The sequence below is a fragment of the Ascaphus truei genome, chromosome 7, assembly GCF_040206685.1.
Source record: "Ascaphus truei isolate aAscTru1 chromosome 7, aAscTru1.hap1, whole genome shotgun sequence".
Classification (NCBI taxonomy): domain Eukaryota; kingdom Metazoa; phylum Chordata; class Amphibia; order Anura; family Ascaphidae; genus Ascaphus; species Ascaphus truei.
Genome location: NC_134489.1, coordinates 76662709 through 76690329, shown reverse-complemented (window position 1 = coordinate 76690329; position 27621 = coordinate 76662709). Strand labels below are relative to the sequence as shown.

Here is a 27621-nt window from a genome sequence, read left to right as displayed (position 1 = left end):
CAGATTAGGTATTTGCTGCAGGAACCAGAGAGAGAAATTACAGTGCATACAAATCCCTTAAAATGCAGAAATGGTCTAATTAAAACTGCACAACACCTGGTAAACTTTCACAGCACTGATTTTTTTTTTTTTTAATGGAGCGATATTCATAAACAGCAAATAGATTAAGCAGCGTTGGCTAGATGTATTGTTGGAAATGATCTGGTGCAGATCCTAACGCCTAATACTACAGAAACCAGAAATTCCTTGTGCTCTATCAGACCATCTGTTTTCACCATGTAAAGCCAAGTCTTCTCTTCGCATGCTGGATATCACCAGTATCATAGATTTCTTTTACATGTTGAGTGGTGTCGTTCTGGTAAGCAGGTAACTGGACTCCACTGGTGTCCTGTACTAGATAGCTGGGCCGAATACCTCCTCTTCTACTATAAACTGGGCCATGACCACCGCCAGTACCGCTCTGTGCTGCTTTCTTAAGCGGGTATGGATTTCGTCTTGCCTTGGTGACTGAATCAATCACTTCCTTTGCATACTCTTGGAAATGTTCCTCCTCCTTGGCTAGTAAGGTTTCATTTTGTTTCGCATAGTCTTGTTCAGCTTCTTTCTCCAATAAAGATCCGGTCTTCCTCGCCGCCTAATTCATAGAAATGGGAAGATTAAAACTACATTTTAGATATAGGTTCAAATACACCATTTTTATAAATACATATAAAATCATCACGACGTAATTGATATTGTGCATGTCTCTGGTACACTATGATGTGGCTTATGTTCCACTAGCGATGATATGTGTATGGTGGTTTATTTTTAAGTTAAACATTTCCTCTGATAAAAAAAAAAACAACTATGTTTATACAATTGATTTTACAACCCTGTTTAACTGCCTGCACTAGCCACTTCCCCCTGGTGTAGAATAAGCGTTTGGAGTTCAATACCAGGCCTGGATAGCACTATGTGCGCCTGGGAGGTAGGCCTGGTTTTTTTCCTCCCCGCAGTCCAAATAAAAATTGCAAAGGAGATATTATCACGATTAGAATATATACAGTATATAGTGTTTTATCTAAATCAAATAAGACTAATCCATCTTCCTTTGGCAGGTGCACATACGGTATGCTACTTATTATTGAAGTATGAGCCTTATTCTATAAAGTGCATTACTGCTGATTTGAGGCCCTCATGCCCATATCCAAAAAAGGGTGCTAAACATTAGCACGGCTCCGCTCCCATTCATATGAATGGGAGTAAAAGTGTGTTAAAGCTTAGCACCCTTTTGTGGTTTTGGGCCAACTTATTTGAACCTACTGTGAAAAGCCTACCATTTGCTGGATGAGTATGGTTTGCATTTTTTTGTTCTCTTTCTCCACTCTTCCCATTTTGTCCTTTTGCTGTGCAATAAAGAAGTTATCTGCTTCCTTTATGTCGTGAAGGGCTTGTATAGCTTTAAACTTCTCCTCTTTTTCTTCATCTTCCCTTCTTCTCCTCTAGATAACGAAAAGGGGGGGAAAGAAATATTTAAAACATCTTAAATTCCAGACAATTGAAATCTATCCACAGAATTATTTTCAAGGGTTATTTCATTTGATATGGTCTTAAAAGATAATATTCAATATCTGAATTCTTATAACAGGTAACTATAAAAGTATTGCAACAAATAATTCACTTTTTAATTTTAAGGAGTGCTAAAATAAAAGGAGGGAGGAGTAGGTAGTGATACCTTTTATTGCAGCAACAGATAGTTGATACGTTACAAGCTTTCAAATCTGTGGGAAAGCTTGTAGCGTTGCAACTATTTGTCGGTCCAATAAATGGTAACACACTACCTACTCCTCCTTTGATATTTTACTACACTGAAAAAAGGACCAACACGATACCCACTCTTCATTGCCTACTATAAGGAAGGGACAAAAAGAGGTTTCAAAGAAAAACGTTTAACTCCCTCAAAGCAATTTCCGTGTCATTTTGAGAGATTTTATAGCGTATTGAAATAAAACAAAAAAAGAATAAATAGCAAAAGGTGAAAACTGCTGTGATTGCATATTTTAACAGTGAGCATAATCAGTACACCCTTGGAACAAAAATCTGTAGAGTAAAGACGGCACAAGATAGAAATATGTTACCATTACAGAAGGTAACATTATTTTTGGAGTAGTGGTTACAATGATAAGCAGTGCCACTTCTACCATTAGCCCAATTAGGCGGCCGCCTAGGGTGGCAGAATTTGGGAGGTGGCAGATTTCTAACTGCAGGGTGATTTCCTTGAGCAGGGAGGGTGCTGGGCAGTTTCCTCCATCCTGATTGGTTCCATTACCCAGCAGCAGCCAATCAGGAGGAGGTGCAAGGAGCCTGAGGGTGGGGCCAAGCAGAGGAGGGAAAAGCCTGGACTGGAGGCGGGGGGGGGGGGTCTCACTGTTTTCTGCTTTGTCCTCGTGTGTGTTCTGGTGTGGGTGTGTATGTGTTTTCTGTGGATGTCCTGTGTGTGTTTCTGGGAGTCAGGGGGAGAGAGAATAACAAAGAGGAGGGTGGGGGGAAAGATGGAGAGAGGTGGAGAGTGACAGGGAGAGAGAATAAGAGACTGGGGGAGGGGAGATTAAAGGGAGACGGGAAACGAGAAAAACGGAAAGGCGGGGGAAGAATGAGAGGGAAATTTACAGTTACAGGGAAAGAGGGAAAGAGAATAACGGAGAGGGTGGAGTGTGTATGAATGTTAGAAAAAATCTATTAGGTATATCATTTACATTTTTCAGTAAGATAGAAAAAAAAAATCTGAAAGTGGTGGGTGTGTGTGTGTGGAGTGGGCACAAGCTGAAGGTTCGCCTATGGCGCCAAATCCCTTCCACCGGCCCTGATGATAAGTAGATGTAGCCAAGTCCCCTCTTACCCGTCCCCCTCCCGCCCAGGAGGTGCCACCGGAGCTGCAGGCGGACCCAGCTAGGTACAGGGAGCCGCTCCAGTACTGCGGAGCGCATGCGGTGGCCATCTTGACTTTTGCGCATGAGCAGTGTGATACTCACGCATGCGCATTGGACCTGAGTGCGGCGGACATTAGAGACGGCTCCGTACGGGACTACGAGTCCCAGCATGCTCCAGGGAATATACCCCGTGGCGGCAGCACAGACATTAGGGCTGCAGGAATAGCGAGGACCAAGAAAGATACATTTGGAGCGCTAGGAACAGCGCGCTCAGTTGGAGAGAGGCAGCTGAACAAGCAGGTAGTGTCTGGGTGCCAGTGGCTCTCGGACTAGACCTAGAATTTCCCCGTAAGCCCCAGCTCGGCCCCGACTCACAGTAGAGTGTGATTGCTGCAGGGAAGGCCCATAGATTGGGACACTTTCCCTCAGCACTTATGTGAGAGTGTTTCGCGCAGCGGTGATGGACATCACGTCGTGTGCGCAGCCTGCGGTTTGGAACCAGACTACAGGAAGCATTAAGGGACACTCCAGCGGGAGCTCCCTCAAGAGGCGGATGCCAACGGACAGGAGAGGATCCGATAGACCGTGTCGTGGGATCACGTTGTGGTTTGGTGGATCCACTATCTCAAGTCGGCCTGGTCTGGCCTAAGACCAGGAAGGTACCCAATGTGCACCAACGGCCACACACGGGGTAGTGCTACTCCACACACTTATATAAATAAGGACATGGGTTTAAAACTGCCCTCTGCTTATAAGATTGAGTGAGCTCGCTGTCTACAATACGTAATTGGCTATTTCCAAACCTCTAATATCTTGGTCAAAACATACTCTGTTGTTAAAGGGTGAAATGTATTAACCATTCTAGTTTGAACACACTCCGGCACAGTTGAAAAAATAACAAAATAACAGAATAATAAAGTTTAAAACATTGTGTCTCAAACTGGACATTTGACATTTTCATAACTTTGTATTTTTATTATGGCTGGTACATACTTTCAAGGGTATAGAAAGCAAAATCTGGGGAATGTATGGGGGTTATAGGGGTGTAGGAGTAAGCAAACAACAAAAACAATATGTGGGGGCGGGGTTACATCACATCAACATCCATAGTTGATGTGATGTAACCCCGTAGCTATAATTAACATATACATATTCTAACTGGTGGCCTATGTTTCACAAGATCAGGTTAAACAAATGTCTAATATGATGAGGGACATGAGAAGAGACCCAATGGGTCTTGGTTTATTCCCAAACTCTGAACATGTTATGGTAATCACAGTGAGAGACTGAATTGAATCCTCTTCCCCCAGCCTTGTCCCAAATGTTTCTGAATGTATTAATGGAATCGTTAAGGTAAGCTGTTATCTTCCTGTAATGAAGTGCTTGCAAAATTGTATTAATTATTTTATTAAGGTGTGAGATTAGATCTTTCCAGGAGGCTGTGATGGAGCTCCTAATGGCTGTCAGGATATGTGAGGATTTTTCCGCCATTATATGTGATGTTTTGGGGTGCTTGATCAAAAGTGCCAACCAGGGATCAGCTCGAATTGCTGAAGACCTCCGACCACAGAGTGCTAATCGGAGGGCACTTCCACCAAATGTGCAGCATCGTCCCACTTCGGCCACAACCCCAAAAAACATTTGGCGAAGTGTGTTTGAACATCTTATTGAGACTGTCAGGGGTCAAATACCAGCGGTACAGAACTTTATAGCTATTTTTATTAGTGGCCAAGTTGATGGAAACTGATGCCACGGCTTTCCAAACATCTTCCCTTTCTGACAGCTCAGAGACTTCCCCCAGATCACATTCCCACATTTTAATGTACAGTAGTTCGTCTTTTTCAAGCCATAGTGGGGAAAGAGATTGATAGAGTGGAGATGTCCTTTACCCAGTGGTGTAGATAAACAAGTCTCCTCAAAGGGAGTGTTGTTGCTGGATAGCTTATTGGTAAACTGTGATAAGATAAAGTTTCTCATCTGCATGTATCGGAACTGTTCGGAGTTGGGGATCTGATTTACTTCTTTAAAGTGAATGTAAGGTTTAATTTTGGAATTGATAAGGAGGTCTCTGACCCTTGAGAATTCCCTTGTGGTCCACCAGCTAAAGTTACCAATATCGCAACTGACATTTTCATTTTAATGCAAAATGTTGGCTCCATTGTATTACATTTTTACCTCTCAATCTAAATAAAACATTCCTCTTAGACAAGAAGTTTATTCATTGTTATCACTATCTATACTCACCATAGCAAGTCTGTGCTCTGTAATTGCCTTTATATCTGCTTTCATTTTTTCTTCTTTCTCCTGGCTTTCTTGTATGGACTTTGCTTCTGAATTGGCAGCTGCTTTTGCAATGCACTGGTCTTCATTGTCCATTTTCTGCTTCATCTGTTCTGCCAGGAGGTCAGTGATTTTATCCCTGTATTCTTGAGTTTGTCTGGGCAAGAAAAACAAAATGGTGCTCATTGGGACAAAAAGCCATTCTGCATAACTAACATCATTCTTGTTTTAGACAATACAACGTAGGCTCTTTCAATATTGTCCTTTAGCAGTAATTAAATTCAAGCAACCTTTTCTTACCATTTTACCCCAACATACTGAAGACTGAGCATTGAATTGGATTTTTCCATCAGAAATTTTCTCAGGTGGTAGGTTGCAAGCAACGAATCCCCCAGGAATAAAGTTACTAATAATACCCCTTAAATACAGGGGTGCGCAAACTTACCTGTTCTCCGGCATCTTCTGATGTCATGTGACCCCGCTGCGTCATTTGACGCCATGTTGCAATGGCGGCGCATCGTCAGAAGCCGCTGCAGATCATGTAAGGGAACTTACAGAGGCCTCGTACGCGCTTCCACGGCATTTAATTTAAATGCTTTGGGGAAGAGCGCGGGATCTTTGTAAGCACTATGACCCCCCCCCCCCCAGCTACCAGAAAATGTAGAAAATGTTGCACCCCCAGTTAGCGCACCCTTGCCTTAAAAGATACCCCTAAGTGGTAGATTGACAACACAAACAGATGCATTCATTCACTTTCATTGATTACCCCATCAGATAGTGTTAAACTATCACATGAAGGAACTAAAGTACCATTATTGAATCTTATGGGACGGGTTGATTGTCACATAAGAAGTTAAACAGCAGCAACTATATATAACTTGTATGCATCTCATAATGAATTTCTGTCAATTGGTATAGACAAATGTAAATAGGAACATACCTGTGTATTGCTTCTTCTTTCTCTTTTTTCAGGTGAGCCACCTTCCTTTTTGCAAGAATAAAAAGTCGAATCATGTCGTCATCTGCTTCTTGTTTTTGCTTTTCCAGCGCTCTAAGGAAATCTCGATCTGCAACATGTGCCTTTCAAACAACACAATGCAAATGGACAATTATGCATATTCCGCTCCTGCTTTGTACGTACATCTTATTGTAATTTTTTTAAGACAATGGTCAGTTATGTAGAATGGTGGAATATTTGTATTTGCGCAATGTACAATACTATCTTTGACAACTTTTACATTTTCCAATCAAGTGTGTGTACACTTACTTAACGAGATTTATTTTGCCCTTTCCAATGCTGTTTTGATTATTAAAAAAAAATTCTGATGCCGTTTAGGAAATATAAGCATTTGAAATATTTAAAAAGTGTTCGGGAGGTTAAAATGGATCTCTCCCAAGAGCCCAGTGCAGTCTAAAAGTTAACACGGCTACTAGATGTTAAGAAAATCGTGATTATAAACACACACACACTCAAAAAAGAGCAGGACATGCTCAGGGAACACAATACGAACATTATAGAAGGTAAACTCATATATGATTCTGGAGGGGATTCCTGCTTGAAAGAGTAGCATTGCTAAGACCAACAGAAAAATGACTTCACAATAGTAATAAACAAGGAAACTTTTATATATACAGTATGTGTGTGTGTATATATACTCGCTGTTATGCTCGCTGTTATATATATGCTATATATATGCTCGCTGTTAACACAGCTTTAAAGCACAGCATGGGAAGCATCCCACCATAACTTAAAACGTGATAGTAAACCCTAATCTTCAAAATGCAAAGCCAGCAGTACAACCAACTTCACACTGATGATACCCATTAAGGTTGAAACATGTCTGAATGGTTTCTATGGCTTTGCATCTGATTCCCATGCTATGCTTTAAAGCTGTGTTAACAGCGGACATTAGCTTATATGGGCTCCATGTACTGTAACAATTGTTTTTCAGACAAAAGGTGACACATTGTGTGCTCATTTGCATGTCATTTCCCAGAATCCCTTGCTGCAGTGGAAGCTGGGGATAATGGTGAAAGGCAGGGTTCCAGACCTGCCTAAGACATGTGAATGTGCTCACAAGTCATCTTTTTATTTGCTACATGCAATATGGTGGAGGTTTCTTGTTGCCTTTTTCACCCACCATAACTTAAAACGTGATGGAAAACCCTACAGTCTTGAAATTATATATCCATATCGGGGATTGCTGCTTTAAAAGCTTAGTATACAAAGAGCCAAATTTACTGAACTGCGCTAACTATTAAAATACCTGATGGCCCACTTACTGCAGTGGGAATCAAGGTAAAGAGAACATGTTTCGCATATTCCTTATGAAGAGTAGAATATGAAAAAATAACACCAATTCTCAAATCTTGTTCACACAAAGTATATTATTGCAACAACAAAAATATATACATTCAAAAATATACAAACAAAACCCCCATACATAATTTACTTACAAAGGCTGACAGACCCAACGTTTTGGGCAATAAGTACTTATCGAAAGTGGGCCATAGATGCCTTAAGGCAGGGGTGACCGACTCCAGTCCTAAAGAGCTACCAACAGTTCAGGTTTTAAGGATATCCCTGCTTCAGCACAGGTGGCTCAATCAGTGGCTCAGTCAAGGACTGAGCCACATATGCTGAAGCAGGGATATCCTTCAAACCCTACCTGGTGGTGGCCCTTATGGACTAGGTTTGGGCACTCCTGCCTTAAGCCTTAGCAGCTTTAAGTAAATCTAGCCCGAAATGTGGACTTCGGTGATTAAATGTAGAAATGTTAATATCTATTTTCTCCTCATTTATTACTCACAAGATGAGCCATCATAATTTCCCGTTTTTCATCTATTTTCATTTTGGCCAGTTTATCCATTTCCCATTCGTACAACCTTGTTAATCTTCTTATTTCTTCACCTTCCCTCTGGTTGGCTATGTTCTCTACTTCAGCAGTATGAATGTGTTCCTCCATCCTACACAAAAACGTAGCAAGATACATGCAAAATGTACAATTGTGGTTTGTATATCTCTGTTACAAATTCAGCTTCAGGATGAAAACAGTGTGAAGAGATTCATTTTCACAATCTAGTAAATGCTGTCATATATATAGACCACACAAATGTGATGATCATTGCCAGAAGCGATTACAGAAACGTCTCTCTGTGAACAAGTCTGCCAGTCATTTACATAGAATTAAATCAATAAGGGAAAGGACGGGTAGAAGTTTTTTTCGAAATACTTAGTGATGCCCAGAAATCATGTAATTGCAAGAATACTATTGCTATGAATTTGTAGTACCCTATACAATGCTGTCCCAAATGGACACCCACAGCTCTAAAAAAAAAAATACATGTTCTTTCAATTTATCAAGCGCTTGTGTTGTTAAACAAATTATAATGTAAATAAATCTATTTTTGTTTTTCTTTTTTTAATTCTTAATGTTTAGTTCATTTTTTTAAGAATAAAGGGGGAGGGGTACCGAGACACAATTAAGGGGGGATAGGGAAGTAAGGTGAGAACAAGATGATACAGGTTATCAGCATTTGTACATATGGTATACTAATAGAATCAAAAATGTTACAACAACCGTAGCATTGATAAACCTATTCATTTACGTTTATAGGCATAACGAATAAGAGAAGCGACATCTGCATATTGTCCTGATAGTGTTATATTTGGAATAATTCAGAAGATAAATGTGGGTCGATAGCATAAACACGCCAAGGATCCCCGATGTTCTGGAATTTAGAAAAGGTATCATTTTGACAACTTGTGTGTTTTCCCATTTGGAGTACCTGCCAAATCCTGGATTTAATTTGATGTATACAGGGGGGAGAGTCTGTTGATTTCAGACAGCTGCTGTGGAACAGAGTGGTCATGGGTAGGGCCGACTTAATGTCGACACCGTCGGTGGTCAAAGTCCTCACAGAGAGCCCCCCCACCGCGCTCTCCTGGGACCCTACATGAGCAGTGGTGCCAACGGAGGGAGTCCAACCGGGCGGCGATCACGGAAGCGGGCCGACTTCCGGTGGAGCCCAACTTCTGTGTCCGGACCCCCCAGGTGGACTACCCCCAGTGCTGTTGCCAAAACTACCCCACAAGTAGGGCTCCGGGGAGCGTAAGAGGCCCCACACTCACAGTTTGCATTGGGCCTCATAATTTTCTAAGCCGGTACTGGCCATGAGTATATAATCAATAAGTTTGTTCTCACGTGTTTATATTCTGCAAGGGTTTACTAAGCAGTACTGACCATGGGTCCAAAGGCAAAGTGATCTGCAGAATATGTTGGGCTGATTTGATTCCCTTCTTTACACTCTATCTTATTTCCCAAAAAAATAGACAATACAGGAATGCCCCTGACGTCACGGACATGCCTCCAGTGCTTCCCCAGTCATTTTTATTAATCGTGTTTAGGGTGGTACCATCTAAGCCCGTGAAAGAAACAAAGTGTTTTTTTTAATTATACAGCTCAACTCCGTTATAGCGCGATCTGCTATAACGCGGTTTGAGCATGAACCACGAATATTTTTTTTTTTTAAATAATATTTTTTTGACATTTTTTTTGCACACTGCATACACTGCACACACTCACTGCACACTGCATACACTCACTGCACACACTCACTGCACACTGCATACACTCACTGCACACACTCACTGCACACTGCATACACTCACAGCACACTGCACACACAGCAAAGCACACACAGCCCAGCACACACAGCACAGCACACACAGACACACAACCCCCCCCCCCCTACCTTTGGTGTCACAGCCCAGGGGGGCGGTGCGAGGCTGGGAGATCGGTGCGGGGATCGGCGTGAGGCTGGGGGGATGGTGCGGGGATCGGCGCGAGGCTGGGGGGTCGGTGCGGGGATCAGTGTGAGGCTGGGGGGGGAGAAATCAGTGCGTGGCTGGAGGATTGGTGCAGGGATCTGTGGTTGCATGGTGCGGAGCTGCTGAGGGGAGTGCGGGGAATGCTGGGAGAAAGACAGTTGCTGCTAGGGGACATGTAGGGCTGCCGGCGCCTCACTAAATTCCCACATCGCTCGACATAGTCTCCACTTGCGGATGTCTACTCTGGCACTTTCTCTCTTCGTTTACTCAGGTCACGACTCGGCTTGGCGGACGGCAATCTCTAGCTCTGGACCCCGGCTCCCAACTGACCTCTCTGCTTTCTACTTCCCTCGACCTCTGCTTGGACACCGACCTTCCGGAACTCTCCTCTCCCTGACCTTGGCTAATGGCAACGACTACGGCTCTTCTTTACCGGAACCGGCAAGTATTGCTACAGCTATCACACCTGGCCTGGCAACGCCTAAAACACCACACTCCGGACACGCTCCTTTTGCTGCGGGTGCGTGCACATATACGTCCCCACCTCAGTATAAGGGACGGGTCTGGTCTGCGGGCAGCACCGGCATTACATTATGTCGAGCCCACGACGCAAACCAGACTGATCTGGCCTCTATGATGCCGGCCATGTGTCAACAAATCCAGGCCTTAACGGACCAGATGGCTCTCCGCACTCAACAGGAACAGGACCTTTCTCTTCAGGCACTACCTGTGGTTGCACCACCGGCGCAGGCAAAACCGGTATCCGTCTCGTCCCCAGGTCCGAAGATCCCGGCCCCGAAGCCGTACGCAGGGGATCCGCACGCCTGTCGTGGTTTTCTCAACCAATGCGAGATCCAGTTTGAGATGGCTCCGCAGCAGTATTCTACTGGTCGTAAGAAGGTGGCTTATGTTTACAGCCTACTCACAGGTAATGCGCTGGCATGGGCCTCCCCGATTTGGGAACTGCGTCCCGAGATCACCCGAGATTATTCAGCCTTTAGACGAGACTTTCGACAGGTCTTCGATACTCCCGCACGCCAAGAAACTGCCTCTGACTCCCTGCTTCAGCTTTCACAGGGACGTCGGTCTGTGGCCCAATACGCCTTGGAGTTCAGGACCATAGCAGCTGAGACACGATGGGATCAGGAGGCCTTAGTCTCAGTCTTCTGGCGAGGCTTATTGGATTCGGTGTAGGACGAACTCGCATCACAACCCAGGCCAGGACTTCTGGAGGAACTTATCTCCCAAGCCATTCGTATGGATCAGCGTCTTCAGGTACGCCGCGCTCAGTGTCAGCACCCCCCGTTTTCGCCCTTCCGTGCTCCTTTCCCCAGGTTCTCGCCTACCACGGGACCCGCAGTCTCTCCGCTGCCCGCTCTGGAGGCCCTGGAGCCGATGCAACTCGGAGTCCAGCGTCCTCGGGTACCTATGCGACAGTTACGCCAAGCCGGAGGGTCATGTTACTACTGCGGATATTCCGAGCATCTGACCCGCGAATGTCCACCTTGTCCGGGAAACGACCAAGCCCAGTGAGTACGAAGGGGCTCTCCCTGGGTGCTAAATCTCCTTGTCCCCTTTCCAGGAAAGAACTTCCCAAAAAATTGGCCATTCCCGTTTCCCTCTCTGGTCCTATCTTCCGCACCTCCACAGCGACATTTATCGATTCCGGTGCAGGAGGAAACTTCATGGACCAAACCTTCTCAGAACAGAACCGGATTCCACTCATTAGGAAGAAGTCTCCCGTTGCCTTGGTCGGAATCGACGACCGTCCGCTCACCCCGGCATATATCTCCTTGGAGACTTTCGGGATGTCCTTAACCGTTTTGTAATTGTTTATCTGGATGACATCCTTATATTTTCCAAGAACCTACAGGACCATATCATCCATACGAAGTTTGTGCTCTCCCGCCTCCGAGAGAACCGCTTGTTTGCCAAGATGGAGAAGTGCCTTTTTCACCTGTCTACCACTTCCTTTCTTGGGTACATTATCTCCAACAGGGGTTTGGCCATGGACCCAGAGAAACTTAAAGCCGTAGTGGATTGGCCGCAACCCGATTCCCTCAAGTCTATTCAGCGTTTTTTAGGGTTTTCCAATTATTACAGGAAATTTATTCGCAACTTTTCCACCATCATTGCTCCGATCACGGCACTGACCCAAAAAGGAGCTGATCCTTCGTCTTGGTCTCCTGAGGCGGTCACAGCTTTCAAAACTTTTAAACAAGCATTTGTCTCTGCTCCCATCCTCCGACACCCGAACATTAATTTTTCTTTCACCCTTGAGGTTGACGCTTCGGACTGCAGGGCTGGCGCAGTCCTATCCCAGAGATTTTCTCCCCAGGACAAACTTCACCCTTGCGGTTTTTTCTCTAAGAAGTTTTCTCCAGTGGAGAGGAACTATGACGTGGGCAATAGGGAACTTTTGGCTGTCAAGTTGGCCCTTCAGGAATGGAGGCATCTTCTGGAGGGGTCAAAAGAGCCATTCACAATTCTCACGGATCATAAAAATCTTTTATACATCGAGAGTGCCCGCCGCTTAGGTCCCCGACAGGCCCGCTGGTCGTTATTTTTCTCCAGATTTAATTTTATTTTGTCTTACATTCCCGGCACCAAGAACGTCAAGGCGGATGCCCTCTCTAGACAATATTCTTCTGAAGAGAGACCAGAGAAGACTACCGAGTCCATTCTTCCCAAACAAAAGATCCTCGCAGTCGCTGCTTTCAAGAATCTTGAAAAAATCATCAAGTCTCAAAAACACCTTCCGAGCAATCTCGGGGTACCGAAGAACACCTGGTACAAGTTTATTCCCGAAATTATATGTTCACGTGTTTGTTTTGTTCCATATCCCGTACACTTTATTTTAATTACATTAATAAAATCGAGTTTTAATTTGTGAGGTGTGTGCCACTACCCAAAGGGGATACTTTCCTGTCTCACCTTCTCATATTTCGCCTTCCCCAGTGAGCACCACCCTTTGCGCTAGTGTTCAGGGATTTTTTAATTATCTAGACACCCTCCCCGTCCTGTGTTAGAAGCGAGGTTTCACTTTTTTGCCCTTCGGGGCATTTGTATACCCTCTAAAGTAAGAAGTTATACCTGTCTGACAAAGGGTCTTTAGTGGTCTTGAAAGCTTACTTATTCTCTTATAACAACAGTTAGCTATTAAAAGGTCATGTCACTATACATGTGTTTTTTTTGTATATGTTTGATGAAAAATAGTTGTTCTTATTTTAATCAAGAACACCAATTTGGGATTCTGGGTGGTGCAAATGAAAAATATGTAAATTCAACAAAAATTCCTGTGTATGGAGGTTAGCATCATTGAGGGCACTGTAGCAATCCAGTAAATATGCAGTTTAAAAGTATCATCTGTGAGCTAGCCAAATAATAAGGATCCTGTTAGGAGTTATCATTATTTATTTAATTACATAGCATTAGAATATATTAATATTCAAACTAAAACGACTTTAAGAGTTAGGAGCATATTTGCTATCACTCGACACTATGACACGCCCCTTAATAACCACAATTAAATAATGTATTTAAGGCAGTCTACTGGAAAGCCCTGAATGTGTGGCAGCAAGTAACATTTGTATAACCTCACCTTAGAAAGAGACACAAATCCAGCAGAAGCCAAAGCTCGGCAGTTCAACAATGCCATCAGCGGTGGCCAACTCCAATCAGTGGCTTAGTCATTATGACTGGGCCACCTGTGCTGAAGCAAGGATATCCTGAAAACCTGACCTGTTGGTGGCCCTTGAGGACTGGAGTTGGTCATCCTGCAATATATCTCTTTCCCAACATAACAAACCAATGATCAAGTGTGAACAAAAAGTATATTTGGCAATAAAAAGAGACTAAGACTTCTTTACATACTGTTTCAATAGGTCCTTGGCATTATTCTTTCTGTCTGTGACGCGCTGGAGTGCTTTCTTCTGATCATTAAAAATACTCTCTTCCCGTTCCTGTTGCATCTTACTAGCACCGTCTTTTTCTTGCCTGTCGCTCAAATTCATCTTTTTCTTCTTAAGTTCAATCTGCGCTTCTCTTTCTTTCATTACTTCAGTAAGTAAAAGCGCACTCTGCATAACATAGGTAACAGCACATGTTGCAAACAAAACATACATTCAAGGAAGTAAAAAGGAGGTAAACAAACAGATAAAAGTTGCAGGTCGGTAGTATGAGGTACTGGACCACTAAATAGCTTGTACACGTTCTTTTTGTTTTGGTCCTATAAAAAGGTAAGATCGTATCTACATTTTTGAAGTTCTTCCTTTTGCATGTAATAATGGACCCATAGGGCTACTGAATTATTTTGTCATCAAAACATACCCACGTAAGAGTCATATACATGGGACTACTGGATATAAGAACAAATCTGAGCCACACTGGCTTCAGAAAATACTAATAAAGAGAGATCACCTAGGTCAGTGGTACTCAAACTCGGTTCTGAAGTGCAACCAACAGGTCAGGATTTAAGGATAGCCCTGGTTGAGTACAGCTGGTTCAGTCAATGACGGAGCCACTGATTGAGTCACCTGTGCTAAAGCAGGGATATCCGGAAAACCTGACCTTTTTGTAGCCATTGAGGACCAAGTTTGAGTACCACTGACCTAGACCATATTAAATTATTCTAGTATTTAAATAATTGTGTTAAGTGAAATTTAAGACAAGCTACCCCTTGAGTTGAAGATATTGAAACATTGTAAAAATTGTTTATGTCCTAGTATCATTTTGATACCTCTCATAGCCAATCAATTGTCTGATCCACGAGAACAATGATCATGGCACATGCTATAAATTAGGCGTTGATACAGAGCATCATACAGCAATCTCATGTAAGTGTGTTGTTGTTACACCTTTTTGTACCGCACCTTGTTGTAAAATTAATGGAGAAATTGAAAACAAAAAATGGGAACGACATACATGGAAATTCTTGACTTTGTCATTATGATAATATTGCTTGGTCTTTGCTTTCTCTATAGCTTCCCTTCTTTCCTCAGCCTGGAACTTGGCTTCTTCTATATCAATTCTTTGTTTCTCCTCCTCTTCTTTTTCCTCCCGTAGTTGTTTTGCTTTCAGTTTCTTTTGTCTCAAACCCTGCAAACACAAAAGTGATATTTGGACTTCATGAACTGTCAGTAACTGTCCAAAAATACACATTCTGTCTGTCAAAATTTTTTTTTTAGGGAGGGATGATTACTAACATTTTACGATTAACTACAATAAAAATAAATGTGTAATCAGAGTGCATCAGAAAATAGTTGAAATAAATGTTTTGAAGGTAATAATGATCCCTGTTAAACTCCGTTTTTAATTCACTTTGTATACAGAAAATCACAGGTCCAGTTGTAGCTTCAGGTTCACAATAATATTGTCTTATATTCTTTTTCTAAAAATGGTTTCCTTTTTGCAACTATTGCAGATAAAATGAAGTATAAAAATATAATTTGGAGTCTGCAGTTGTGTTTGGATATCTTCTCTATGCTATGTGTATGACAAAAGATGTACTGCAACACATACAATTATACAAAAGTTAGGAGATTAGTAAATCTACAAATACCATAGGGTGTGTGTGTGTGTGAGTGTGTGTGTGTGTGTGTGTGTGTGTATATATATATATATATATATATATATATTATTTATTTTTTATTAAAATATATCAAATAAATATATTTATTATATATACACATTGTTTCCTGGACGGCATGGAATGGCGTGGACTTATTATCTGAGTCATGGAGCCCGGATTCGGAGTGCCAGCCCTCCATTTGGGAATATAGAAATTTCCCTAAGGTGAGGGGGAATAAATATATATAAATATTTATATTTAGAAAAGGAAGAAAAGAGGTGCGTGTCACATAGCATAAATCTGTGTTGACATTTATTATCGTATACAGGTTTAAAAGTAGCACACTCACAAGCATTTCAGAGATTCAATATTTCACAAACATTGTACTCATCTCTGGGGAACTTCTATATTCCCAAATAGAGGGCTGGCACTCCGAATCTGGGGTCCATGGCTCAGATATTAAATCCAAGCCGTCCAGGAAATAATGGGAACAAAATGTCCAAATATACAGTAAGTTTACGACTGAGAGCAGTGCTTGTGTCTCGATACACAGTTGTGGAGGCGTGAAGATGCTACGCGCCAAACATCTGGGTCCCGGCTTGTGGGGAGCAGGGCTGTTGCTAGGGGGCTGGGCAGCTTCCTTCATCCTGATTGGCTGTATTAGTCAGCAGCAGCCAATCAGGAGGAGATGTCAGGAGCCATGGGGTGGGGCCAAGGAGAGGAGGAAATAGCATGGAGGGGAGAGGGGTGTGTGTGTGTGTGTGTGTGTATGTATGTGTGTCTGTCTGTCTTGTGCGCATTGTACCTTTCACCTTTGTGTCCAGTATTTTTGGAGAAGGCACCTGGCAATCCTATGTGACATAGTTTATGACCATATATGCACAAGGTCTTGGGTGGAATGTCTCTGCATACATTAATGAGGAATGATCTTGCACAGGTAAAGTGTGCGTGCAGATAATAGTTTCATTAGTAATGAAATGTCTGATTTAAAGACACATTAAAAGATGATGAGTTAGACCAAACTAAACAAAGGCAAATTTAGATCTCCAATCTAAGGCCTGCGGGTCAAACACGAACGCCACCTGCTTCAATCAGGCCCCTGGGACCATTCTCAAAATGTCCTGCTTTGGGCCGGGAGGAGGCGAGCAGGGCTGTCTAGCAGCATCAACACCACAGCTTCTGGACAGCCGAAAGAGAGGATGGTTGAGAGGGAGGAGAGAGAGAGGATGGGTGAGAGGGAGGAGAAAGAGAGGATGGGTGAGAGGGAGGAGAAAGAGAGGATGGGTGAGAGGGAGGAGAGAGAGAGGATGGGTGAGAGTGCAGAGAGAGGATGGGGGAGAGGGAGGAGAGACAGGATGGGTGAGAGGGAGGAGAGACAGAGGGTGGGTGAAAGGGAGGAGAGAGAGAACGGGGAAGAGGGTGGGGAGGAGGAGAAATAGGATGGGGGAGGTGGAGGAGAGAGAGGATTGGGGAGAGGGAGGAGAAAGAGAATGGGGTAGAGAGAGGAGTGAGAGCAGATGCGGGAGAGGGAGGAGAGAGAGAGAAGATCGTGGGAGGAAGGAGAGGATGGAGGAGGATAGAGAGTATGCTGGAAGGGGAGGAGAGAGGTTGGAGGAGAGAGAGGGTGGGGGAGAGGAAGGCGAGTGAGGAGAGGAAGGGGGAGAAGGGGAGCGAGAATGGTGGTTAGGGAGGAGAGAATCAGGGAGAGGGAGGAGACAATGGGGTAGAGAGAGGATGGGGGAGATTGAGGAGAGAGAGCGGATAAGGAAGAGGGTGGAGAAAGAGGGGGGGAGAGAGAGGATGGGGAGAGGGAGGCGTGTGTGTGTATGCGTGTGTGCAATGTAGATTCCATGTTTATACATGTGGCACTTGGCCAGATTAATAAAAAAAATTATCTGTCTTCAGCTAATACATTTTGGACACCCCTGAGTTTGACTGAGCAGACAACTTCTCAGAATAGTTCTGAAAATGTATACATGCTGAATATGTGTTAATATTGTGTTTTTATTTTAACATCCTGTAGAACAAATTTGTATTTTCCCTGATTGTGGTATAATCCTGACTGCTATATATTTGTATTCTTTTGTCCAGTTTGGGAACCGGTTTTCTGAAAGGTATATGCATTACATGGTTTAGTTTAGGAAACTGTTGAGCTGCAATATTTGTTTCTGACATCTGATTAGAAAAGTGACTTTCAATTACATCACAGGAACAAATAAGGTACTGGTTTCAGTAACAAAATATGTGCTCCAATAAGGGGTACAAATAAACGATGATGATAATAATAATAATAATGGATACATGCACAGGAAGCAGAAGCAGTGGAGTACACTGTGAAACAAATACAAAATGCTTAGTTTGCTACCCTCCAATTCTGAATAGAAAAGAAATATAGACATATAGTGTACGTCTAAAAGTAATGACAGTATAACAATGGGCAAACATCACACTAGGGCAGAGGTCGGCAACCTGCGGCTCTTTCCGTTCCTAGTTGCGTTTCTCTGCAGGTTGGCGACCCCCAGCTGCTGCCTGTCTCCCTCACTATCCTGCCTGTGTCTGCGGGGGGGCCCGGCCGTCACTGGTCGGGCCTCTTGTTACCGCCGGACCCGGTGTCTCCCCAGCTGCTTGCCCCCCCCCAGCCACCAGCAGGACAGTGAGATTTGGGAGTGGTGGAGTGTATATTTGGGTGGAGTCGTGTAGGTGATTTCGGGGGGGTAGTGAGTGTATGTATGTATGTATGTATGTATGTATGTATGTATGTATGTATGTATGTATGTATGTATGTATGGTGTATTTATAAATGACACGCTTTTGCACAGAAAACAATGAAAAAAACAAAGAAAATGTACTTATTATTGTGAGATGCATTTTATTCCCCCACATATTTTGTTGTAAGTCAATGCTTATACAGTATATGCCTATTAGTGTATGAACTGTACAGTATATGTATGTGTTTGTGGGGGTGTAATATTCATGCATGTGTTGTGGCTCTCTGAATATTTTGGAGAAAGACATTTTTTTTATAAAATGTCTCTTCTTCCTTAAGAGGTAGTAGACTGCACTAGGTGATTAACATCTATGCTGCCAGAAAACAAAACATTGCATTGCATATCCATTGGACTTAAATGACTTAGCTAAAGCAAAAGCTTTGTTTAAATTATTCTTCATTGGCAGGATCCGAAACAAAATGCTTTTTATGATCATTTTTCCTTACTGGAATAGTGTTGGTCCAATGCTTCACAACCTCCTTCGAATGTAAATACATGGTCTCCCTCTCTTTCTTTTCTTCATATATTTTCTTTGCTTCTTTCTCCAAAGTGTTCATGTTATTCTGAATTCTTTCCCATTCTGCTTTTGGAAGGACCCTGACCTGACGTAGGTCAATGGGTTTTGACATGACTAGTTCTGCTGAAACCTCGTCTGTATGTTTTTCCGCTGTAATAATATTACCATAAAACGTTACAAATGTAACACTAGCTTTTGTAATGAGTTCCGTACCTTGCCCATTAAACAATGATAAATAATAATGGGATACAGCTTTGTAACCTAATTTATAAACACATGTCAAAAGGAAACCAGAAGAAAATGTAAGGATATAGATTTAATTCTGAGATTTTTATTATAGGAGGTACACAAACAGACCAAAAATGCATAGATATTCTAAATTAGAACTTAAAACAGCAATTATTATTTGATTTTTTTTTTTTTTTTACTTCCCTGAACCGGGGAATCCCCCAGACATGAACTGTGGTTCCCCAGGGACCCGCTGGTAATCCAAAATGTTTATGTTTTTTTGTGCTGGTGTTTCACACACAAATCTACAAATATGGCTGCGGGGTCATCTGATGTTTCAAGTTTCTATTGGCTGCCAGAGCAAGCCGGACCCTCCGAACTGCTGGTATCTCGGAAACAGGGGTGAACCCTGGAGGTTGGGGGAACCTGTTATCAGCTTCAAAGGAACCCCAGTTTAAATAAGTTTAAAAAATATATAATAGCAGGCAGCATGGACTGCTACTTTGCCTCATTCATGTATTGTGGACCTCAAAATAATGTACAGGAACTCACCCTAAGAGCATTCAAAGCCGGAAAGCAATGCTTGTGTAAAGTTCAAGACAAACTATTACAGGAGTGTCCAACTCCTGTCCTCAAGGGCCACCAACAGATCAGGTTTTAAGGATATCCCTGCTTCAGCACAGGTGGCTCAATCAGTGACTCAGTCGTTGACCGAGCCACGAATGGTGCCATCTGTGCTGAAGCAGGAATATCCTAAAAACCTGACTTGTTGATGGCCCTTGAGGAGTGGAGTTGGCCACCCCTGACCTAGAACATCTATAACAGTATGAGGAACTAGTTATTACAGTGCTTTACAATTGGTGACTGACCCAGAAGTGGCTTCTAGTGTAGTCTTTTAAAAGAAATGTCCTTGGATTGTTTGAACACAGGCCTGTTGTGTCTCAATCGGGCGTAAATCCCACATTTTGAAAGATTGAATCATTTTCAAAGTCTAAATGGCTAAGGAGGCATCTTACATGTCACCCAATGGTTGCACATTTGCAGTGGTTGACAAATCACAAAAAAATCTACTAGCCGAACAAAAAAATCTACTCGCCACCTACAGTAGTACCACACGTGTGCTGCTTGGGCCAATAGGAGCTCGCCCAAGGGTTAAATCCACTCGCCCGGGGCGTGCAAATGTATAGGTTTGTCGAACACTGCACATTTGAATCAAATGCTTATTTTGTGTAAAAAAAATTAATGCTGTGAGATATTACAGTGTATTTCTTCTACACAATATAGATGTTGTTAATTGCCAGGGTTAATGAGACATAAGATTCTTAATTTGCATTTAAATGGCACTTTAAATAATGTAAAATAATATTTCCACAATTACCGCTATGTTGCCAACTTGGCAGTACATTTATGAGGATTAAATATCCAAGGTAGCATTGAAAGAGAAGACAGGAACTCATTTGTTATTGTTGACACAAAGTGGTGGGTTAGTGACAATAACTACCACTTCTTTTCTTATTTAGGAAGGAAATGCGATGTAATGGTTAAGGTGTTGGTCTTGAAAACACAAGCCTCTTGGTTCAAATTCCAGCCTCTAGGTCAGTGTTTTTCAACCAGGTTTCCCCGGGCATCCCTAAAGGGTTCCCTGTAATTTTAAGGTTATTTTAAAATTGTACCAAATACAGAAGAATTTACAATACATCCGATATCAGACTCGCTATAAGGCCATGATTATACACAAAACCGCACGCAGTGTCGCGTGTAGCGGCGTCAAAACAAGGTAGCTTGCATCCAATGCAAGTGATTATACCGCAAGCTACAGTCGCAACGCACTGTACTGCAATGCGTACGGCTGGGGAAGAGACAGAGAAAATTGTTTTTTCCTTGCAATGGCCGTGTCACGTGAGCGGTTCAGCCAATGAGGGTGAACCGCTCACGGCCACGCCTCCACCACGCCTCCAAGTCGCCTCTGCTCTGCTCTCCCTCCCCCGTATAATCAAGATACTGCTCGGCGTGACAGAATTGCGCTGCTGTATTGCAGCACTTAGTATAATCAAGGCCTTAGAGAGGGTTGGGGTTCCTTACAATGCATCTGATCTCAGAGACGTTATTAGAGAGGGTCGGGGTTCCTTACAATGTATCTGATCTCAGACAAGCTATTAGAGAGGGTTGGGGTTCCTTATAATGCATCTGATCTCAGACGCGCTATTAGAGAGGGTTGGGGTTCCTTACAATGCATCTGATCTCAGAGACGTTATTAGAGAGGGTCGGGGTTCCTTACAATGTATCTGATCTCAGACACGCTATTAGAGAGGGTTGGGGTTCCTTACAATGTATCTGATCTCAGACGCGCTATTAGAGAGCGTCAGGGTTCCTCAGTATTTCACATAGGGGTCCTTAATTCTAGGTGATCTTGGACAAGTACTTCTGATTGCAAACTCTAATGAATTGATGCCTGGAGACCAGTGCCCGATTGATACACTAGACAAGAGCAGCAGTGCGCAAACTGGGGGGCGAGAGTGGTTGCAGAGGTCCCGCGCTCTTCGAGGCATTTTTTTTTTTAAAGTTTGAGTTTCGCCCCTGGACTAGAGGATGAATGTTCCCATTGAAAATGTAAAAAAATATTACATTTTCTACCAGACACAAAGACGTGATATTTAGGGGGGGGGGGGGGGGGAATCTCTATTTTGACAATGTTATGAACGTAACATAAATGAACAACAACACAAATAAATGAAACACTTTAAAGAATGGATACATTGTTATTATTTGAGTAGGGAAAATGCATACCAGAAGTACATGACATAAATACATTGTAATTGTGATTAAGTCTTAGGGAAGCCCTTGGTAAATTGTCTGGGGCTTTGTCTGCCCCTGGACCAGTAATGCGCTGTATTAAAGATCAGTACAAGCTTTACAAATGCACTGTAACCCAGCCTCTCCTCACCTGGCTGCCCCCCGCGCTGCGCTTTCCTCCTGCCGTACTGAACTACACGGGCTGACGCCGCGGCTGCCATCATGTACCGGTCCCGAGCGGCCTCTCTTCGGCCTTCCTACTGCTTCGCCGAACCGTGCTGTTGTTGCTCCCCTCGTTACCTGGCAACGGGTCGCGTCTATCGCGTTGCCTGGCTACTGGCAAAGGAAATAGAACGGAGGCCGCGGTTACGTCACGGTCTGCGTCTCGCAGACGCTACAAACCGGCTGCATCCCACCCTGCTTCGGGGTATCTGAAAGCTCTCGGCGGCCATCTTTGAATAAGGCAAATAGTCCAAAGCATGATTCAGCAGTAATACCCAGGATTAGTCTGCGTATGTATCAAATAGTACAGAACAAGTGGAGAGACGGATACCAACATATACCACGATTCTCTTGCATGTGCGTCATTAGACAGCAAAGCAATATGTCTCTCACATTTATTTATGGATCTAGTAACTGCCATTAACCGCGTTTCTGTTTATGTAACGATATTTATTTTAAAGAGTTTTTTTTTCTCATCAATTTCCTATTATGGTCAATTGTTTTTTGACCACATCAAAGATGGCCGCCGCTAAGTGGTGACGTATTCACATCCCTACAATGACAGTGATCATTCCTGGGTGGCTGAGGGACTGTGTATGACTGCTGATGTCCTGTTACGAGCAGGCCAGAGGTCTGCAGTGTGAGGAGGAGGAAGGAGGCGATCATGGCAGTAACCACTTCTTGTTGAAGTCAGGAAGCGGGCTGGTGGGTGTAAAAGCCGGGGGACATACATATTGTCACCGAGCTGTGTGCAAATCGGTCATCTGGTAAGTCTAATACATATATTGTGTTCTTGTTCATCAAGAACATATGTGCAACGGGTAATAAATCATTCCATAATGTTTACATCAGTGTGTAGCTATGTACAATATATAGGCTGAGGAATTGGGCTCAGTGGGTATTAAAAAACTGACCAAGGTATATACCACATCAGTAGTATAATGGGGAAAAAACATGTTTGCATTAGTTCAGTAAACTGAAAGGTGTATTTCCTAGTCTTTTTGGTTGGAGTCTGCTGGGTTTTAAAAAAATAAACAAATACATGAAACCTTTCACCTTTTAAAGATCAATATCGTTGTGATAGGAATCCAAATTGGAAGTATGTGTTAAAGGGGGAAAATTAGAAATTACGAGAATCAATAAATTTGATTGATTGTGCTGTTAACTTATGTTTACTTATTTCAGCTGTATTTAATCGCTTTTCATATTTAGACCAAAAGGAAAAATGTCTTATTTTTTATTAAGATCCAAACTCATTTGGAGAACCGTAGACGATATTCCCATCCCCTCTGACTGGTGAAAATCACCAATACACGAATATATGTTAGTGTCCTGTATACATCAAATCAAGGTTTTTTTTGCTCAGCATTACACTGTTGTGTTTTTTCTGCTTTCTCCATCGTCCACATATCTGATTGACGTGTTGAGTCTACGCGCCGGAGGACATCCCCCGCCTTTTTTCATATTTAGTCCACACTCCAAACAGGAAAATGACAAACATAATATTTTGTTCATTTTGGTTCCATTACTGGACAGTTAGATATTCAAAGACCTTAGCTTCTATGTACCAAATTAAAGAGGCATCTTTTTCTTTTCTCATTCTGTTATTTTTTTTTCTTCATATAAAACCAATTGACCTTGTACTTCTGTCCTTCAATAACCCTGTTGTCTTCTATTCAGTATGTTGTGCAGGAGCTTCCTTGTGCTGGGGAAGACATCAACTCCATTCAAATGGATGGGACTAAAATCTCCAGCCCCAGGAAATGGATTCACAGCATATTAAACAAAGGCTTATGGGTCTTGTCTCCTTAATGGAATTTATATTTGACCGTTTTTATCTATGTAAACCAATATCTTAACTTTACTTCTATTACCAACTTGTAGTAGCTGCAATGGTTCTAGAGACCTCATTCAAAGAATGCAAAATATATTATCTCTCTATATTATAAAATTATTTTGTCTGCCAATCCGTGAGATGTAGCTCATCTGTGACATAATGCACGTAGCCTGGTGGCGGATATGGAGAGTGGGATAGCTATAAAGTTTAGACAGAAAGCAGACGGAGTAAGTCAGTTGACGTGAGAAAAGCAAGAATGCTGGAGAGAGCGGAGGAAAGAATTCTTAACATCATAAGGTATTAAATTAAAGGGATGCGGTGGAGAGAGGGGAGTGGGGAGAGATACAGAGGGAGGAGATAGAAGAAAAAAGTTAAACCTGTCATTTATTTTGGGGAGGGCAGGGTTGGTGCACATGGGCTGAGCCCCATAGTTCTTACAAAATATTATTTCTATATTAAATGCAGCTTTTCATATTGTGGGGCCGACACAAAAGATCTTCAAAGATTTTATTGTGCACAAGCTTACAATGCACATGTCTTTTCGTTGGTCTAGGTCCTAGACTCATATACATCAACATCACTATGAAGAGTTTGCATGTTGCTTTAATAAAATGTGTCACTATTTGAATGCCACAAATAGTAGTAAAAGACCTCCTCCATAATAATTTTTTTTATTTTTTTCAGGTGAAATAACGTGTGCACATTTCCGTCCTGACGAAATGAAGATTCTTCTGGTTTTTGATTTCGACCATACCATTATAAATGATAACAGCGACACTTGGATTGTACAATGTGCCCCTGAGAAGAAGCTTCCAAATGGATTGCAAGATTCGTATGAGAAAGGGAAATGGACAGAATACATGGGCCGAATATTTACCTACCTGGGTGAACAAGGCATAAGAGAGGATGAGATGAAAAGAATCATGATAGCAATACCGTATACACCAGGGATGACAGAGCTGCTCCATTTTATTGGCCAAAGAAAGGACTTTTTTGACTGTATAATAATCTCTGATTCAAATACAATCTTTATCGATTGGATTCTTACACACGCAAATGTTCACGCTGTATTTGATAAGGTGTTTACAAACCCTGCAGCTTTTGATCATGTTGGGAATCTCACTCTGCAGAATTTCCATTTGCACCATTGTGCCGAGTGCCCCACAAACATGTGCAAAAAGAAAGTGTTAGAAGACTTTGTAGCTAGGCAGTCAGAAAAGGGAGTACAGTATTCCAAAGTAGTCTATATCGGGGATGGAGGAAATGATCTCTGCCCAGTAACATTTCTAAAGAAAGGTGACATTGCAATGCCTAGGCAGGGTTATACATTACAGAAGCGCATCGCCAAGGCAATGGCTTTCATTAATTCTTCTATCAGTGCATGGTCGACAGGTACTGAAATATTGTCTCGGCTGAAATTGCTGTTAGAGTGAACAGAAAATCTAAAATCTTAACATATATTAAAGTATATACAGCAATGTAAAAAAATACATTTGTTGTGTTCATGTAAAGGTTTCTTCCAGCTCAAACAAAATATTCTATAAATCCAGGAAAATACCATTGGCAAAAACAAACAAACATATTTAATGAAAGTCCAGAAGAGTTGTTCAGCTGAATTACTTTTCAATTGATAAATGCTAAAGATGGGCACACATATACAGTATTATTTTATTGATAACATCTGGAGCTGCCAAATGAATTATGCCGTATTCATGGAATGAGATGCACAAGGCTTTGGCCATTGTTGGTTCTGCTGTGAAACTGCTCCATGTCCAGGAAGCCTCTGAGTCCTGGTCACTTGAACTTCCCTACAACAGACCCAGCTTCACAGCATGTTAAATAGAAGCCTTTGTCTCGGCTAAAGAAATAACATACGCAAAGAGAGCCACTTGAACACCCGTCCTCTAGGGATCATATATTAAAGCAGCAGTTCAAGCAATATCCTACATGTGTGTTTAAAAAAAAAAAAAAAAAAAAAATCAGTTCTGTACTAAGAGAAAATACTTGTAGCATTTAGGGGAAAAAAAAGTTTTAAAGACATATTTTTAATGTTTCTAATGTAGGAAGTATTTCCAAAGTGACAGCCCCCTTCCCCTTCTAATAGGCTCTGGCTCTTGAGCCCCGCCCTCTCTAGCAGTGCACCAATTGTATCTAGTAACTGCCCAGTCAATCATTCTAGGAACTACATTGCCCAGAAGGCTGTGCAAGAACTGAATGAAATAACCCTGAGCAAGCAATCTATTACAGTCGATTACAGGAGAACAAATCGATCTGCAGCTTAGCTAATAACTTGTCAGTGTGCAGATTGTATTGATGCACATATTGAATGGGAAAAAAATATATTTTTTAAAAACGGCAGCTTGAACTGCAGCTTTAAACCCGGCTTGTATCAGTGAGTTGTCATGATAGGGTTAGTTGGAGTACTGTCTCCTATATTTCAAGATGTATGCATTTCTGTATATTTTGTGCATCAGAAAGTATCTAGGTGTGAACAGGCATCACATACTTCTGACACTAAATAACTGAATAATTATTCAAGCATTTGCTGAATAGCATAGCTATACATTGATTTATAGCTCTCTTAATATCCAGGTACACTTAATTTTATTAGTGGCCGTAAATAATATCTGCAGTGTTTACATGCTTTGAATGGGATGTGGTTGCTACTACAGCCTAATAATGCCCATTCACTTGGCCAACAATAGAAACTCATTTTTTTTTAAAGTGGATAACTTTGTTAGATTTTGATGTCTTTTTTTTGCATCATAACACATCTGTACATTTTTGGTATCTACTTTAATTTTTAAAATGAATTTGCTAAAGGTCTGTTCAACTTGAACTTAAACTCGGCACATTTTTAATTTTTTAACTGATCCAGATATGTAAACTCCACACATTAAGTGGTCTGTTTATCAATTTCCTCCAGCTGCAAAACGCAGGCAAAAGAAAAACTGGCAGATTTATCAAACGAATGCAATTTTATAAAAATCAATGAGATCTCTTTTGTCTTTTTGTTGTTTTTTTGTTTTGCCACAGTTTAGCCGATAAAACGAGATTTTGAATATTCGATTCCATGGGCCCAGTTTGGTTGCAAAGGATTTGGGGAGTGTTCAAAACAAATACACATCTTTCTATTGAGTTTTGCAGCAAGTGAAGGGTGCCAGGCATATGCTGAAAACATAATATTTATGTGGCATTGGTGATTGTGTCCACTACCATACATTTGTTGGCCTTTTGTATAGTTAAAAGGTGCTTAGTACTGTGACTATGCAATGTCTTTTGTTTGATTATCCATTGTTCAGTCAAGCAGGAAGAAAAACAATATACAAATGTAGTACTGTATTTTTTCGTATTTATTTCAAATGTATGACTGATGGAAGCGAATTGATCTCCATCCACTTCTTAGAGATCATTCATTTATTCATTAATGGAGACATTAAAAAAATACCATATTTGTCCACCATTACTATACTTATTTTATTTATAGACCACTCCTTTGTCTCAACATAGTGCAGCTTTGAGCTGTGACAGACAGATGTATAGAATAGAGATGTTTAGAATTGTATTAATGATTGTTTATAAAATGATGATGTGCAACTGTATGGAGAGTATTCAATCGTATGTAGTTTCTAACTGATTAAAATAAAGACATGTATAATTTGTATAA

At 41.9% G+C, this 27621-nt stretch overlaps 2 protein-coding genes across 3 annotated transcripts; one reads left to right on the top strand and one right to left on the bottom strand.

Moving 5' to 3' along the window:
• Positions 1-96: 96 nt before the first annotated feature.
• Positions 97-22347, bottom strand: CFAP210 (cilia and flagella associated protein 210). The gene is made up of 9 exons (XM_075609122.1): positions 22047-22347; positions 18804-19024; positions 14944-15117; positions 13894-14099; positions 8000-8156; positions 6130-6269; positions 5154-5346; positions 1317-1481; positions 97-634 (listed from the first exon to the last, which is right to left on the bottom strand). Exons 1-9 carry the CDS (start codon positions 22117-22119, stop codon positions 272-274), a joined length of 1692 nt encoding a protein of 563 aa, XP_075465237.1. The 5' UTR covers positions 22120-22347; the 3' UTR covers positions 97-271.
• PHOSPHO2 (phosphatase, orphan 2) lies at positions 22312-27621 on the top strand. Of its 2 annotated transcripts, none has more exons than XM_075609124.1 (2): positions 22312-22884; positions 24639-27621. In XM_075609124.1, exon 2 carries the CDS (start codon positions 24674-24676, stop codon positions 25385-25387), a length of 714 nt encoding a protein of 237 aa, XP_075465239.1. In that variant the 5' UTR covers positions 22312-22884; positions 24639-24673; the 3' UTR covers positions 25388-27621. The 2 variants fall into 2 exon arrangements, with proteins under 2 accessions (XP_075465239.1, XP_075465240.1); XM_075609125.1 differs by lacking the exon at positions 22312-22884 and adding an exon at positions 22910-24251.

What these genes read in the sequence shown, in the direction of transcription:
- CFAP210 (XM_075609122.1), bottom strand. Translation starts at nt 22,119, where the DNA reads ATGATGGCAGCCGCGGCGTCAGCCCGTGTAGTTCAGTACGGCAGGAGG. An exon ending in ATTGGACCAACACTATTCCA is followed by an intron (nt 15,118 to 18,803) that starts GTAAGGAAAAAT and finishes TTGTGTTTGCAG; the next exon opens with GGTTTGAGACAAAAGAAACT. An exon ending in ACAAAGTCAAGAATTTCCAT is followed by an intron (nt 14,100 to 14,943) that starts GTATGTCGTTCC and finishes TATGTTATGCAG; the next exon opens with AGTGCGCTTTTACTTACTGA.
- PHOSPHO2 (XM_075609124.1), top strand. Translation starts at nt 24,674, where the DNA reads ATGAAGATTCTTCTGGTTTTTGATTTCGACCATACCATTATAAATGAT.